At 37.7% G+C, this 17,171-nt stretch overlaps 1 protein-coding gene across 6 annotated transcripts in view; it reads left to right on the plus strand.

The window, feature by feature from the left end:
* The window catches only part of ADGRG6 (adhesion G protein-coupled receptor G6), a 110,805-nt gene that overhangs the window by 29,539 nt on the left and 64,095 nt on the right, over window positions 1-17,171 (plus strand). For all 6 annotated transcript variants that reach the window (XM_071434217.1, XM_071434192.1, XM_071434215.1 and 3 more), the window contains exon 3: window positions 12,908-13,249. In XM_071434217.1, the coding sequence (XP_071290318.1) occupies window positions 12,908-13,249 (342 nt within the window). The remainder of the gene's footprint in view (window positions 1-12,907; window positions 13,250-17,171) is intronic.

Consider the following 17,171-nt stretch of genomic DNA (forward strand, 5'->3'; position numbering starts at 1 on the left):
TGTAACTAAGTGCTGTACACGTTTTTAACACAGAGACCAGTTTAACATTTTGTAGACATGTTTAAAAAACATCACACCAATATCTGTAAACCTCTTCTTTAAGATTTAGAGTAGACAAATACTAAAAACAAGACAAAGCATTTTAGAAACTAGCAGAGAGGTTTTAAAGCCAAACTTAGTCAAACTTATTGTAGTTTTTCTTGATTAAGGAGAGAATATTTTCAGGTTTTATGTGGTAAGCAGTCATAGTTGAAAAAAAAAAAGGACACAGTTAATCATTTCTTTCTGATCTGATCCCTGTAAATTTGGGGGTTTCTTTCAGTAAAGAAGCAAGATGCAAACCGGGAAATGGGGCACACGGTATCCATACTCAAGGAGTTAAATGTATGCAGTTTGATCAGAATCAAATTCCAACTTTTGAAGTCCATTCATCCATGGAATATTTTTCTTTAGGGAACTTGTAGAAAAAGGCTTTAGTGTTGGAAAAAGCGCTGGAATGTGTGGGGAGAATTTTTGATTGATTGCAGTGGGAGTTCAGTGTCTAGAGCAGTTGCAGTACTGGATGGAGGTTAGAAAAATAAATCACATTGCCCAGACTGATGAAAAATAAAAGGTTCAGGTATAGTCACACAAAGATCAGTCACTGTAAGCTTAATGGAAGCAGTAAGGAGACACTTGGCTGTTCAGCAGAAGACTTTGCAGTCTGTGTTCACAAAGTTTTCTTTTCAGCTGTTATGTGAGGAGAAATACACCAACATACCAGGGGTGGAAACTAATAATACATCAGTGAAGGAATTACTGTTTTAACTTTGGTATACCAATCCCTTCCATCTTTACATCTGATAAAAACAGATAGGAAAGCAGTTTCTGACAGGAAAAGCTTTCTGATAGGAAAGCAGTTTTAGATGTTGTATAACTGAAATTATTCAAAATTACAATGAATTGAGATTGAATTACAATTGAATTGGTTTGTTTGAGAATATAGAGCAAAAAACAGCATTAGAGATATCAGAGTAGCATTAAATGTCCAAAATGCACACACTTCCCTACCACGATACATATTAGTCTGCCATATTGTACATGGCATTATTCTGTTCTCATCAATGAAAAATACTGAGAAATAATTTCTGATCTCACTTTTACTCGTGTAGCTGGACTACTTCCTGAAACTGCCTAAATGAAGTAGGAAAGTTGAAATCTTGGCTTAGCAAAGAGGCTCTAACCTTTTCCAGTCTCCTCACCCCTCCATTGAAAGTGTACAAGAAAATACCTGATATCCTTATTCAGAACATCTTTTCAGTTTGGTCTGGGTAGAACTCATTGAATAATATGTGTTAACACTGAATATGTTATTGTCTGTGGAAGGTGAAAGAATGGCTGATTTTCTATGATGGGACAGAACAGAATATTTCTGTGTGTAATAGGAAAAGCTCTTTATAAATTTGTAATGTTAAAAATCCCGAAGTTTTTGACTTAGATTCCTACGTCTTGCAGATCAGATGAGACAAATATATTACAAGCAGTGTCTATTTTTAATAACTTAATAAAAGGACCCAAAAAACACTAAAGTACTGAAATATAAGTAGCCCAAAAAATACTGAAATAGTTACTTTGAAAATTCACAGAGAGGACAAGTAATAAAATGCTTAAAGTGTTTCAAAGACTCTGTATGAAATCAGTTTTGAGTTGGTGTTTCCCAGTATGTCTAGAATGCCTTGATATTTTATTATAATAGTGAATTCCAGTGTAAAGTAATTTTTCATAGTTTCTGTAATTTGTTAAACAACAGCAAAATGTAGTTTCAACATCTACTGAAAGAGATCCATGTAACCAATACCAGATTTTCTGGAATAGCTAAAAAAATTATTTTAAAAATCTAGACACAAAATTTGACCTGTAAGCAGACAAAGCTTGAAGAATATAATTGACATACCATACAATAACCCTGCTACCATGTATTTTCTAGAGGTATTCATGGGACTTAAAAAAGATGGCTATTCAGAATACTGATAGTAGCAGCCAGAAAAGGCATTCCAACATTGAAGCCTCTGAAAGAAAACTCTGCAATTGACCTATCCTCTTATAAATAATAAAAGATTTTGAATGTATCATGGATCAAATGGAAACTGCTTTGGATATTGGGTGTGTGTTGGATTTGCTGGGAAAAGCACCTGGTGAAAATGCAGTATTTTTGTCTTTCACTGCACAGACTATTCTGTTACCCAAGAATTTAATCCTAACAACTTCTTTAGTCTGTTTCCAGTGTATGTGTGAAAGAAATGTGTGCATCTGTATGACCGGAGTTTACCAAGATCACCTGTGTCTAGTCGTAACATTATTTTAACCCATGTCTGTGCAGTTTGGTGGGAACTCAAGCTCCTACAAACCACTCTTTCTCATTAAAAGATTGTCAGCTGTTTTCCCACTCATTTTTTGAATTATTTCCCAGAGAAGTGTGACATGTGTTTGCACAAGTGGTACCTGAGAATGTATTTAGCCATACAGCTCTTCAGTTTGTGCAGCCTGGTATTAGATCTAACTGCACCCATCAATTTACTCCAGCTGAGGATGTGATCCTCATTGTAGCAGAGCAGCAGCAGAACAGCTAGGAGCCAGCAGCCAGATCTTCTGGCTGGAGCAGACAAAGGTACAACATTCTTGATGACCATGCCTCCTGTCAATCTTAGCACGTTTTGTGATGGATCATGATATGTGGATCCCAGATTGAAAAACATTAGGTTACATGCAGCAACCTCACGAAAAAACTCTCACTTGTTCCCAGCCTGTTCCTTCCCTGACTTAATTTTCTTTTTACTTGTAGGTATGCTAGCTTATGTGCTTAATGCACTCACCTGTATATTTACTAGTTAATGCCTTTTAAACCAGCATATCTAAACTGAACTGTCAATACCTTTCTTTGTCCCAAACTTCTGCTACTCTGTGGAAAAAAATGTCCAACTCAAGCCAAAACTAGCAAGTCAATTCTGTTATTTTTATAAGATTATCACAGGAATGCCAATGAAAATATTCTTAAGTTACAATGGGTGTAACACAGGATTTTCACATTACCCCCTCCCTCTGGGGGAAATCCATAACTTTGTCTACACTGTGAACTCCACTCATGTGGGTCAGGGCTGATTTACCCAGTCAGTGTGTTTGTTTCCACTTCCATTTTCATTGGCACAAACCCAAACAACTAAGGGGAAACAGGCAGTGCAGGGCCCCCACCCTGGCTCTGAACGTATTTTCTTCTATTGTAGCTGGTTCCCTCAATTTCCCAGATCAATCAAAACCTGCTGGAGTCACTGCTGTGATAAAGTCAGCTGCTGTCAGGGAGTAGGATATCTGTGCTAGAGTGATCAAGAGGGGTCAGAGCTTTTTTACTGGCAATGATAGCCCTACAGAAATAAATACCTACTGAATTCCAGCGTAAAATGGGGCCTGGGGGCAATACAGAATATCTTGAAACACACTGAATCTCTCATAGTCTCCATATTGTGCTGGCATCCCACTCAAGAGCTTCAGCTCTTACCTCTTCAAGACTTTCATAAAGTTTTAGAGATCCAGCACATAACAAATACTGATAATGTCAGTACTTGGGTGACTCATTTGAGGACTGGATAGGATGCTAATCTTGAGAAGTCCAGATGTCAGTTCCCTGAAATGTCCTGTCCAAAGTGTCAACAGCCTGCATATGAATGAATGATACACCTTAAATCTGTGTAAAGTTCCAGTCCATCTGTGTGCTTAATGAAAAGATTAGAAGTCAAGCTATTACTTACATATTTATTTATGAAAAAAATAAACATAATCTCTCTCAGTGTAGGACCATGTTACACAGTTGTGTCAAGAGGAATTGCAAATCAGCTTCTGCTGATTTCTGGTTTTAGTGAAAAACCTGCTCCTGGATTTAGTAGTAGCTAGTTACTGCCTGTGTTCATGGTAAATGCTTCCCAAGTCAGTAATTTACTATTCTCATGTCTGCTTTTCTAATCTTAACCTGATTTGAAAATTAAGCTTTGCTCTTCCTGATTTTTTTGTTACATTATTACTGCTACTGACCTCAAGTGTATCCTGAAAGATAATTTTGATTATCATGTTAGAAACAGGATGTAATACCACCTGTTTCTCCCAGATTTCTGTGTAGTGTTGGAACATCAAAAATAATGAGAACTGCTCAATTGGCTTCTATGAAAGATACACAAGATAGAGCCTTGTGCTCAGCCTCACATGGCTTTGTCTGCTCTCCCTCAGTGCCGTGGCCACTTTTACTCCAGTGAAAGGGATATTCCTAGGGCTGCTCTCTGCCTCAGAGGCCAGCTCATGCTCTGTCTCAAGTGCACACAGTTCCAAAAACTGGGGTAGCTGCATCCAGGTTGCAAGCTGGGAATGGCCTCTGACCTGTGCTGGCTGCTCAGCCATACCGTGGAAGGGTTTGGAGAAGACCTGGGCTGGCCTTGAGCTGCAGCCATATGGGTAGGAGACTGGAACTGTGTCCACAACCAAGGTGGAGCTAGTAATGCTGTTCCTGGGTAGTTAGTTAAGATTAATTTTAAACATAAGCCATGAGGTTTACAATTTCTTATAGTTATGTCACGTCAATTATTTTATATCTGGAGGGATTCAGAGATCCTATTAGATACTTGGGAAAATGTCTGTGCACTTTCTGAGTTTTATATTCCCTGCTTTCATAGTTTTCAGGTCTGAGTTTCACAGGCTGGCATTGTTATGTAAGAGAAAATATTGTCTTTTATCAGTTTTCAATTTGCCACATATCATTTCATTAATTAAGTGCTTTGTTCTTGTCTTACAAAAGAGAGAAAATAATCAGTTCTAATTCCATGTGATGACAAATATAATTTGCTAATAACCTGACAAACAATATGGGCTAGAGCAGCAGGAAGCAGAAATAATAAGTGAATTCATAGACAACAATTACACTTTCATATAAGTCTCTATACTAGCCTGTAAGGAGATTTTTTATTTCCTTACGTTTTATTATTCCTAGGTGTGCCGACCAGTTCATCCATTCAAAGCATATGTTGCAGGACATAATGCATCAGCAAACGATGATGCAAGGCAAGCTGATAGCACTGGCCAGGGCATAGTACACTCTTTGTCTCCTGGCTTCAGTGGCCAAAACCAAATTGTTGAATTATTTTGTGAGAGCACAATCTTGTCTTTCATTGAATTATAAAAGACTCTGCCAGGGTTATGTGCTATTTCCAGTCAGGAATATGGAGGCTTTAAATTCTTGCTGGGTACAAGGAGTACTGTGAAGATGAGGCAATGGGAATGATGCAGAATAAGAGTCTGGACTGAGTTTTTAATAGTGCTTAAAATAGTGATTCCTTACAAATCAACCAAAAGAGTCACATTTGCAAATGAAGAATAACAAAGATTCAAAAGATTCTTGTTAACTACAACTTTATTGTACTTGTGCTCTGCAAAATATATCTGATTATGTGTTGCAGAAGAATAATGTAAAGTTTCACTCATATAAGGCTTGTAAAATTTTATTTTATAAAATATGCTGGTTATATTACTGATGAGTCTATGCAAGTGATTTCACAGAAAAACTTTTAATATTTATCCTGTTGGGAATTCTTTGTATTCTACAGCTATTACTAATAATAAAAAATATTTAGGGATGGTTTTAAAAATTTTTTAAATTTTACTGAGTTCCATTTTTTGATGACCCACACTACACTGCATGGGATTTTTATGACCTGCAGTTTGAATGTTCAGTGTTTGGACAAATTAAAAAAAACTCAAGGGTGAATTGAAATATATTTCTCCACACCCAAACTGTCCAGCATCAAAGCCTGCTACCAATGCCTTTGCAGAGCTTAAAGTTAGTGTAACATCCTACTAACAAAGGGTGGTGGGATGGGTTTGAACCCTACACAGAGGAATAATGCTTATATTTTTAAGTGGGGAAGCCAGGGAATAAAAGGACATTTTTAGGAAGTTCATGGCTGACTTAGAATTAAACCTTACCTTTCCTGATCTTTAGGCATAAAGTAATTTGGTAAGGAAATTCAAAGTCTGGAAGGAACTATTTCATTGCAGTTTGGTGTAAAAAAATCAACCTCCTTCTCTCACCAAATTCAATCCACATTACTAAGTTACATCGAAACCACATTTCCATAAGCATCCTCTGTGTTTGAGAGTGGATCTCTCTCCCTGAAGGATGTTTACCGATGTTGGTCCAGTGGTTATTACTTTCAATGAAAGGAAAAGAAAATGGTCAGACCTAGAGAGGATGGCACAGCCTTCCTCGCTGCTCGGGTCTGTGCGGTGCCTCCCATGTGGTTTTCAGACAGAGCAGTTAGGGACTCATGCTCCCCCATTCAGCCTTGAGGGGGCTGCAAGGCTGAAGACAGGACTGCAAAGCTTCAAATACAGAACTCAAAGACACCATTGTGCAGAAAAGGACTTTAAACAGTTGCTGAATTTTAAGTTCGTGCTTAAATTCAAAGCATATCTGTGAGGTTATAAGATTTGTGCAATGCTTTTGGAAATTTAGAGCTGTTGTAGAAATGTTTTAGAAACTTTAGTAATGTTGTAGGAATTTTGTAGAAATGTTGTAGATATTTTTCCATATGATGATTACAAATCCGGGGGTATCTGCATTTAAACACAATCACAGTCATATTTCCAAGCAGTAGACCTCAACCTGGTAACATTGTTTGTGAAAGGACAAAATTTTGTACACATCAGAATGGGTATACTTCCTTTCTGTTTATTACAGAGATAATCCTTTATTTTATTTTTAAAACTTAATGTTTAAATAGAATTAGGATTTTTTGTTTAATTTGACAATTACAATAGCGGCAAATATTAAATTAGGTGTGGTGCATAGTAATTTTTATCAGCATAGTATAGCAGAATAAAGATCTTTTTGAGAGATCACACAGCTTCTACAATTTGGAAAGTAAATAAAGAAGCAAAAATAAACCTGCCACATCTCCTCATTTGAACTTTCCCAGACTGAGCTTAATCAAAGTGTGGGTTGCACAGAGAGCAGAGTACGTGGTTTGGTTTGCAGAGGCTCCAGAAGAGTGCTAGGCTTCCTGTTTTGCATAAACAAATTGAAAAGGTTTTATCTCATTACTAGCTTAAATGTGAGTAAGCAGAGCAGAGTATTACTTTATGTTCAGAGTGAATGATGGGACATTTCTTTGCAGTTAATATGCTCCCACTTTGCATATGGACATATTTCTAGAGTCACAGATTGCCTTTATGCTCAAAATTATTTTTGAGGTGAAGATAAGCTGTTGTCCAAGCCTATGCCATAGGATAGCTGTTTTTGGTTTGGTGTTTGTGTCTTGTTGGAATAACATGGGTTTGTTTGTTCTGTAGCCATTCCAGCCCACCCACATCTTGGTGGTTTGGCCCTTCTGCTTGTCTGCAGGTGTGCCCATTGCTGACCTCATTCAACCATCTATTTGCAGTCATAAATACATCTAACCTAATGTTTGGCCATATTTGTGTTGTGATATCCTTGAAATAGAAAAAACCCTGAACAATTAATTGCTTCTTACAAAGGAAAACTTTTTCCTACCCAGTGTTCATCAAACTAGGTGTTTTTTTAGCTGTGGCACGAAATGATTGTAAATTTTCTCTTTTATTTTGGGCATCACCACACACTTGGAAGTACCTCTGCTGTGTCACCTGCCTGTTCTTTCTCAGTTCAAATGACCATCTTTGTTAGTACTTCCTTTTAAAATATATGTAAAGTGCTTAAAAGTTTTCAGATGTCAACATGAAAGCAAATTATAATTAATTCTGTACTGCTTTTTTATGTCTAAAGTGCTAGGCACTCTAGCTAAGATTTTCTGTGGCTTAGAATTGGCCTAATTCTGTCAGGCAGGGGAGATTTTGTTGTTCACTTGAATATGACTAGAGTTAACATAAAATATTTGGGTTTTCTCTCTGAAAATTCAATTCCAGAGCTACCTAGATTTATTTCAGGATGTTTTCCTATAAAAATTGTATCATCCATGGAGAGAAGTAGATTTAATTTTTATGCCAGAATGAAATCCAGAAGCATTTTGTTTTATGAGGGAACCCTTTAATGTATTTTAAAAAAATACTGGTAGTGTTAATACAACCCACCCCAGCTGTCATTGGTATCCTGTGCTACTGCCTAAGCATGTGAAGTAGCCATTAACACTGCTGTCAGGTGGGAAACTCTGTGTGCTTCAGCTGTGACAAGAGAGTTCCAGTGCAAAGTGTAACTTAGTGTAAAAAAAAACCTGGATAATGCACGAACTGCAAGTACAGGCTTTTTTCCCCACAGTGACCTTGTTTTCATTTGATCCTAACCTTCACAAAATTTGGGTCTTTAAGGCTGAAATAGACAGTGTTCCAAACTGGATTGCTTTTGCGCTCTTGTAAAAATTCTTGGCTGAACAAAATTTGTTGTCCAGCACTTCACCGAGGTTGGATAAGTGCAGAAATGAAAGTAGATGGAGAGGTAGAGGTCAAAACTCATGCCTGAGAAAGAAATGCTAAGTATAATAGGACAAAATACAGGTTTTAGGGGTAAACAATGACAATGGAGAGAAGTGCGAGAAATTAGAGAAAAATATGAATGAATATTAGCACAGATTTCAGAGGCGAATGCTGGAATGTATTAGTCATTCAAGAAAAAAAATTTAAAAGAGAAGTACATACGTATGGGATAAGACTATATCAAGACTGTTTCCTTCCCAAATCCACAGTTAGACATCGTAGCTCTGTGGCTGGCTGTGGCTCTAGCTTTCCAAAAATGACTCATGAAAGTCGCTTTTGAAATTGTGTATATCAGTACTTGCAATTGTCTTAATGAGTTCATATGGTGGAATTCAGTGCTGGGACTCTAAAGAGGCAAAATCAGTGGACAGAACAAGCTGGACAATTAATTTTATTTCATAGGATATGAAGTTTGCATATACACATGACTGTTTGTGTGGTGCAATCATTAATGAGTCAGATATGTTTTCCTTAGCCCCTGAGTTTTAGGGCAGTCGTCAGATGATTGAACATAGTGTAGGAAAGACTAGGATAGGGTATTTCTCACACAAGTTAAAAGATATATATGTAAAATAGTCAGGAAAATACTAGAAGAGAGGGAATGGTTTCATGGTTAGGAAAATTGGCAATTGTGAAAATGGGATACTATTCCTGCTTTTACTGATAAGTTCTTATTAAAAGTGGTCAAATTGCTTTGACCAAAATTTTCTGTTGGGCACTAAATACTCATTTTTGGATTTTCTACAGTGGGCCAGATTGTCAAAGTGCTCTCCCAGCTACAGTTTAAAGTCGTTGGTAGTGTGCTTTGCCCATATAAAACCCTGTACAAATACAAAGTAGTTAAGGAAAATCAGTAGTTTTATTTCATTTGTGAGGAACCAAATATCTGTGGAAAGTTTTTCCATTTTTGCCCATTATCTCCATGCCATGATAGGAAAAAGCCATTTCCCCTACAGTCTATTCCACTTCTGAAGTCAATTAACATTTTTGAAACACTTAGATAACTTTGGTGAAAGCTCTAACTGGCTCCAGAGGAATTTGTTAATTTCCCTTTTCAGTTTAGTGTTGAAGTATCACACTAAATAGTTCAATATTCTTTACTATGGGAGGTATGAGTATGATGCAGAAAAAAAATTGATACCATACTCCAGTGTATTCTTATGATGGAAACAAATTAATTGCCCAGTGAAGCTTTCAGTTTAGGAAGAGTTGAAATTAAGTGCTTGATTTCACTATTTGAAAGGGGTTTTCAATTTGGTTTGGGAAAGGATGGAAGGGGGAAAAAGAGAAAGGCCTTTATAAAATATATTTAGAAAGTGAATTTCCTTTGGTCTATGGTGGTGAAAATTACTTGACAGGCAGATTATGGATATGTGGGGCTCCTAACCAGGAATATCATAGCTAAATTTGTTCCCATTAAAATCAATAAAATATCTTGGATTGCTTCTAGAAATGTTTGTGGTGTGTATTGCAACAAGTATTCATTCTCCACAGTTCAGAACTGCTCTTGGCCAATGGGATTGCAAAATATCTGTCAACTTTGGCTGACAGCCTAACGTTGCCACAGCAATTTTTCTCTTTAATGAGTAAAATAGGTGATGTTTATAGAAAAATAACTGTCTCATGAGAAGCTGTGCAAAACGTTCCATTTTAAGCCATTCTGTTTATATATAGTTTCGTTGTTTGTTTTCTTTTCTTTTTACTTACTACTGTGGACATTTGCATGAAAACAGGATATTTCTCCTTCAAATTGCAGTCATGGACAGAATAGCTACTATACCAAAATGGAGCCAACCCACTTAAAACAAAAACCCAACCATTTTACTTACCAAATCTGTTTCTTCTGTGCATGCAAAGTTTTGAGCACTTATTTTCCTACCTAAATTTAGGGGCTGGTTTTTTTTGCATTAGCTCTGTAAAATCAACAAAACCATATGGATGTAATAAAGTGAGAATACATTTCTGCAAAGATTAAATTATTAAAAATTCATAAATAACATTTATGTTTTAATATTTACATTTTTATATTTAATATTTATGTGACATCAGGGATAAGAGTATATTTTGTTATATGTGCTGGCTTTTTCTTTTTACGCAGCCCAGAAACAATGATAAATACTCAGGAGAGAGAGATAAATAGAAAAGCTGAGTCCTGGTTTTGGTTGCTGATGATCAATAGAATTAATAAACACAAAGAACATTGGAGTTCTCTCTGATGGACAAATTTGATTTTTCAAAGTCTCAGGTTGAGTGTAATATTCTACCAATTAGGGACATACACTTTTACTGACAAGTTGCATATTTTCTCTGTTTTGGCAATATCTTATAATGCCCTGAAGATTACTTTAGGTGTCCTGGGATGAACCAGTGTGCATTAACACAAGTGTACATTAATCAGTGTGCATTAACACAAGTGTACATTAAACAGTGTACATTAACAGGGTACATTAACACAAGTGTACATTAAACAGTGTGCATTAACACCCATGTTCCTGTATGTATTTACATCACTTAACACCTTAGTCCCTGGCTTCAGGCCTGTGTGAGTGCCCAAGGAAATTTCTCAACTGCCCAGAGAGCTCTGTGTCATTTGTTTCTCTGGCAGGAATGAGAAGGAGAGTGAGTGAGGTGTGCTGCCAAATCCCCAGCCCCTGTAAGCCCTCATCCTGGCAATCAGGATCCTGGATCACAGAGCCTTACAGCTGGAGACAGCTCCAGACAGAGCCCTCTTACAGGGGCTCTGCCCTGTAGGGGCTCACTGCCCTGGGCTGGGAGACTGCCTGCAGTGGCTTGTGACACACAGCATGCTTTTCCTGCCCCTCCTCCTCTCAGTCTAAGGTGCTTCTCTGAAAGCTGATACCTATCTGTGCAAAATCCACTGGATGAAGCTGTCATCTGTTTGTACAACTGCAGGATTTATATTCACTAATAAGTACATATTCCCTCTCTGGTTAATAAATGGAACGCCAGGACTGCAGGGCAGGTGAGCATAGTCCTCTGACTGTAAAGATTTGCAGGGAAATTAAAAATGGGCAGGCTTTTGTTTGTACTTCACAGATCAAGTTTTTGAATTCCAGGAGTGCCTCTGCTTCCCACTGCTACCTGTAAATCTTTCAGACAACATATTTTTCTCACTTGAACAAAGGTGTTCCACTGAGCTTTCCCAGTGGAACCAGCCTGCATTTGGCTCTGAGAGCCCAAACAGTCTCTTTACTTCATTGGGGCCATATGAATTTGTGCTTTGCAAATAAAAATTATAAAAACTATGTAAAATATACCTCTCAATTGGCTCTTTGGAGGAATTAGTTGCATTTATTCCTATTTTATAACTGTTCTGTATGTAATTTGCACTCAACAACTTTTAAGGTTGTTTTTATTTTGAGCAACTAATAATTCATGTTTTTTCATCCTTGTAGGATTTGACACGGGATTGTGGCTTGATGAAATGTTTGCAAAGTAATTCAGCATAAATAGGCCAGTTAGTTTCTTTGGTTATCTCTTGGTGATATTCAGCTCCCACCTATTTTTTCAGTGCTGCTTTGGCAAACTGTTACAGATTTCAGCAGCAGTCAGTTCACGGTAATTATATCCTATAATACACCAAGTAAATAAATGATAAATCAGCAAATGTTAACCAAACAAGAAATGCAACCCCGGGCACTAACTGGGCTTGAAATTCTCCTGGGTAAACACAGCAGGTGAGCAAAAGGGTATGACAAATAGGGTAAGAATTTCTTAAAGCCTGACTGCCACAAGTATGTCAATGGAGCTGAATCAGCATGGGAAGGACACAGTAATTTACTGTTGATTCAAAAGCCAGTAGCTCACTGCTAGGCTTCTGGGTGATGTGGAATGCATCAGCTGGAAATGCAGATGACTAACCTTGAGGGACTGCTGCTTCTGCTGCTCTTCAGCCCAACTCTTGTGCTGCTCCTTTCCAGGGACACTTCTCTGGAAACAACAGCATGTCATAGAGCTGTTGGGATGGCCTACAGTCAGACCAGCAGCCAAAAAATGTGAATGATACCAGTCATCTTTTTAGAAGTTGCAGTTTTACTATTTGCCTTTCTGAATTGAAAAACATTGATTTTGCTTTGCCTTTATCAGGCCGAATACATGGTAAATATATATGTATGTCATGTGTACAAATTATTGTTTAGCAATATAATTTATATTTCTTTGCTGTAGGATTTCTTACATAAAATATGCTTTTCCTATGCTATCCCTCCAACATTTTCCCCACTAGAAACAAGGCCTTTTTCTGCCTTTCTTCCTCTCACCTCTATTTTTCCGTATAGACATACATTTAGTTCTTGTGTTGATGGTTACTTTACTCTTAAGTTACATCTCTGCCTGACCTCCAGCTTTTCTCTGTTTTCATTGTCAGCTCATGGATGCTATGACTGTAGGACTGTGCTGACTGACCCCTCTGGAGTTTTCACTTCGCCATGCTTCCCCAGTGACTATCCCAACAGCCAAGCCTGCAAGTGGATCATCCGAGCACCTCATGGATTTATCATCCAGCTAACATTTATTGATTTCGACATTGAAGAAGCTCCAGGCTGCATTTATGATTCACTGACATTAGACAATGGAGAAAGCCCAATGAACCTTTGTGGCATCACTGCCAAAGGATTATCCTATAATTCTACAGGAAATGAAATGATTGTGTCATTTAAAAGTGACTTCAGTATCCAAAAGAAAGGTTTTAATGCCAGCTATGTACGAAGTAAGTAAGTCCAAAGCATTTCATCCCATTATAGATGTTATAAGGAAATGTCCTATAAGGATTAGAATGACTTCCCAAAGGAATCAAGTCCTCCATAAGAAGAGAATGGATGGGTGAGGCTGCACTTTACAGGGTTATCTTGTGTCTTTTATTAGCTAATTTATTTTTCTGTGGATCAAAATTATTTTATTCCAGGACATGACAAGAAGTGTGTTAGAAAACCCTTTCACATGCAAAGATTTTAGGCCTGACAGTTCTCTCCCTGCCAAGTTATGCTGGAGGATTTGGAAGCAGGATAGGCGTCTTTCAGGTCAGCACACCTGCAGAAGGACAGAGAAACCTAAATGGAGAGCATGAGAGACAACTTAGTTGAGCCAGAAAGATCAGCCTGGACCTGTGGCCCAGTGTAACTCCCAGCAGTGGGGAGAAGTTTGTGCAGAAAGCAGAACTTCTCAGATTTCATCCAGCCTCTGGAACAAACTCCCAGGGACGAGCTGACGTAGCAAAATGGCTACCTGTCATCCCAGTTCCTTGACCTTTCTTTCCCTTCCCTAAATATGTAACAATGGTTTTAAAGATTTTAAAAAGACACTCATGCTTTTTTCCCTAGAAGATAAGCGTGCAAATAATTTCTGATTGGAGCATTAATTAGAATTAATTAGACAGTAAAGGGCAGTGAGGTAACAAAGGGCATTAGGACAGTCACTGCCAGGCCCCATGTGTGGCTCACTGTTCATTCCACTTCAGGGTTATGGTTTCCAGTGGCCTGCTCTCAGTAGACTTTCTTTTTGTAGTGGTTGCACACCTTAAACTGAGCACTAGCATTTAGCCTTTATATTATTGTAGCACAGTAATGTGCTGCAGGTTGGCTTGCTGTAAAAACACAGAGCAGGGAAGTTTGGCAGTTCTCTCTTCAGTCACAAGCACATCTTCCTCATGATTATTTAAAAATATTTATTACACATTTCATATATTTTAAAATAATTAAGATAGTAAATCCCAGGAATCATAAGACAAAAGTAGGCATAATTATGTCATCAAAATCTTTGTGCAGTCCTGAAAAGAAGAAAGGTAACATCACAGGGAAGCTAAAAATACTTCTCTCTATTAAGTCCTTTCATGCTGACGAAATGGGTCTACTTCTCTCTAGGTCCTTTCATGCTGACAAAATAATGTAGTAATAACTGTAGGAGCACCTGTTTTCTTATTAGAGTCAAAGCAAATTTTCTGAAAGGCTTCTATTTGAAGAGGCTTTCTATTTGAAATTAACAAAACACTTGCTGTATTGTAAGAAGTTGTAAAATCAAGTGGATCATAAAAAATTATATGGAGTCAGATTATGCAAAATATTTAATATTTTAATGTTTAAATATCACTGTAAGAGATGAGTTACAATTGGAAATAAAAGATGCAATGTTGACCTCAGCTGTGTTTAATAAGAAGAAAAGTCTACAAACATAGGCAGAAAACCCTTTGTGTATATATACCTAGACTAATGTATTATAATGGAAGCAAGAATATTACCTCCAAATTGAGTAGTACCTTATACTCATGGATAGGACCATCAAAATTAAATAGTCTTGGAAGATAGCCTTTTATGTTGAAAAAGAAGGCTATTCTCCAGTGCCAGTAAAAGTACCAAAGACCTTCACCAGTGGCTTATATTTTAATTTTTCACAAATATATTAGTTCAGAAGCTCTGTGTTAAGTCTTGCTGTTAAGCACCTAGGTTGAGACTGGCTTCATTTGGTTTCATTATTCCAAATATGTAACTTTCACCTGACATCTTGATTTTGACTGTGGATGCTGGGAGAGCTGTCTGCATTCTTCTAGGGCAATTTATAACTGTATTCTACTTATTGCTCACAGTTGTGCAATTGTGTTACTTTCAGAACATAGTTGCAGACAAAGATCATAGTAAAACTTAACCTGGAAATGGATACAGAAAGGAGTCTGGGGAAAGGGATCATAATGTACTGCTTTCCTTTCAAGTTAAAAAAGCATGTGGAAAATAGCACATCAATGTGCACACACACTGAAATGACAATGCATCCACATGGCAGATGCCTGTGCTATGCTTGCAAAGAGTTTCCACAGGCATCCAAAAGATTGCACACCCCTTCACTTCACATCATGTGAAAAATTGCACACCCCCTCACTTCACATGAAGTTTCAAAGCTTGTAGTTCAAGCTGACACCATCTTTAACTACCAAAAATGTGACATGGCAGCAAAAGCATTAATTTCACCCAGAACTAGGGGAATGCTGTTATATTTTTTTCCATTTCTAAGAAATTACATTTTATATATAATAATAAAATTAACTAGTTTGTTCCACTTTGAATTTCAGAAAGTAATGCAAAATTGGAACGTAAAAGGCCATTCAAAGACACACAATTTGCTGTCTAGAAATGAAGTTTAAAAAGACATTAGTGATACAAACATCCTAGTATGCAGCATGTACACAAGACAAAATACACGTGGGGAAAGACAGACAAGAGAGTGAGTTGTGGGAGGGAATTAGTTGGGGAATAAAACAAGTTTTGTGTGACTGCTCAGTTTTATTTAAGTTTCAAACTGAGTTTTCCAGAGTCCTGTTGTCCATATCAAATTGGCTACCCACAAAAATGTTTGTTTCCTGCCTGCCACCTCCTGCAACACACCAGTAGCAGATGGACAGGCCATATCCTCAGCTGCAGTAAACCAATCTAGCTTTGCCAGTCTTAGGGGAATTATCTCAATTTACACCACATGAAGAGATGTCATGGTAAAAAATTTCCTAGTAACACTTAACTGTAAGTAATAACTCCACCAGTAAGTAGAAGTCAGTCACCAAAAGGGGAGGAAGGAGAGCCAACAGACCTGTGTTAGTACAGAAATGCTTGAGGCAATTTAGCATACAGTTAAGTAGGACTGCATTAGCCCAAATGAAAAGCACAATTCACTGAGGTAGTAACAAAACACCTCCAAATATACTGTGTATGTAGACATTTGCAGACCTCATTAAAGTTTGGCACATTTCTTCCAGCCTCAGAGACAGGGAAGATGAAAGCTGGGGAGCTAGAAACAGCAGAAGGCACCCCTTGAGAACCAAACTATACTGAAAAGCCCATCAACTGGCAGGAGACCAGTGCTCCCTGCAAGGGATTATAAAATAGAGCCAAAGGACTTCTGGCTTGTTCATGCATTAGGGGGTGTATGAGATGTGAGACAGGGAGATGCAAGTAAGGTAGATGTTTGTACATTCTTCATAAGAAAATGTATCAAAAAACTCCATGCCCATTGTAATCCAGGTATCACAGAACAGTCTAAGTTGGAAGGGACCCAGAAGAATCAACTCCAGCTATGGTGTGAATGACCCATACAGGGATCAAACCCACAACCCTGGCATTATTCACACCATCCTCTAACCAGCTGAGCTCATCTCAGGATCTTCTTAAGAGAAAAAAATGTAGCATCATTCTGAAAGCATTCTGAAACATCTGGATGAGTATTCCAAGAGTACATGTATATTCTTCCTCAGAGAATAATCAGTTTCTCTGATACTAACATTTAAATTCATCGATGTGATGACTGACTGTGCCACAGCAACCAGGAAAGTGATCTGCACTTAATATTGATGGCAGGATTCAGTTTTCTCCATGTGGACAAAATACTTGTCAGTTTTGTCTTTTCAGTATATGGGGAAGCTGCCAGTGGTTAAATCTGTACAATGAATACAGCAAAATGGAGTAGACTTCTTCAGTAGGCGAGCAAAGTCCTTCCCGTTTATTTCTCTTTCTGCACTGTTTAAATGTGACCAGGTGGTCCATAACTTTTCTGAACACCTGGTCTGGATAGTGCTCGTGTGAATAAGCTTTCTTCTTTTTCTAGTCTTGAATCCTTACACTTCTTCTGGAACACTTTCCATGTTACGTAAAGGA

Source organism: Agelaius tricolor, unplaced genomic scaffold, assembly GCF_023055355.1.
Source record: "Agelaius tricolor isolate 1412-34295 unplaced genomic scaffold, bAgeTri1.0.p SCAF_1, whole genome shotgun sequence".
Lineage (NCBI taxonomy): Eukaryota > Metazoa > Chordata > Aves > Passeriformes > Icteridae > Agelaius > Agelaius tricolor.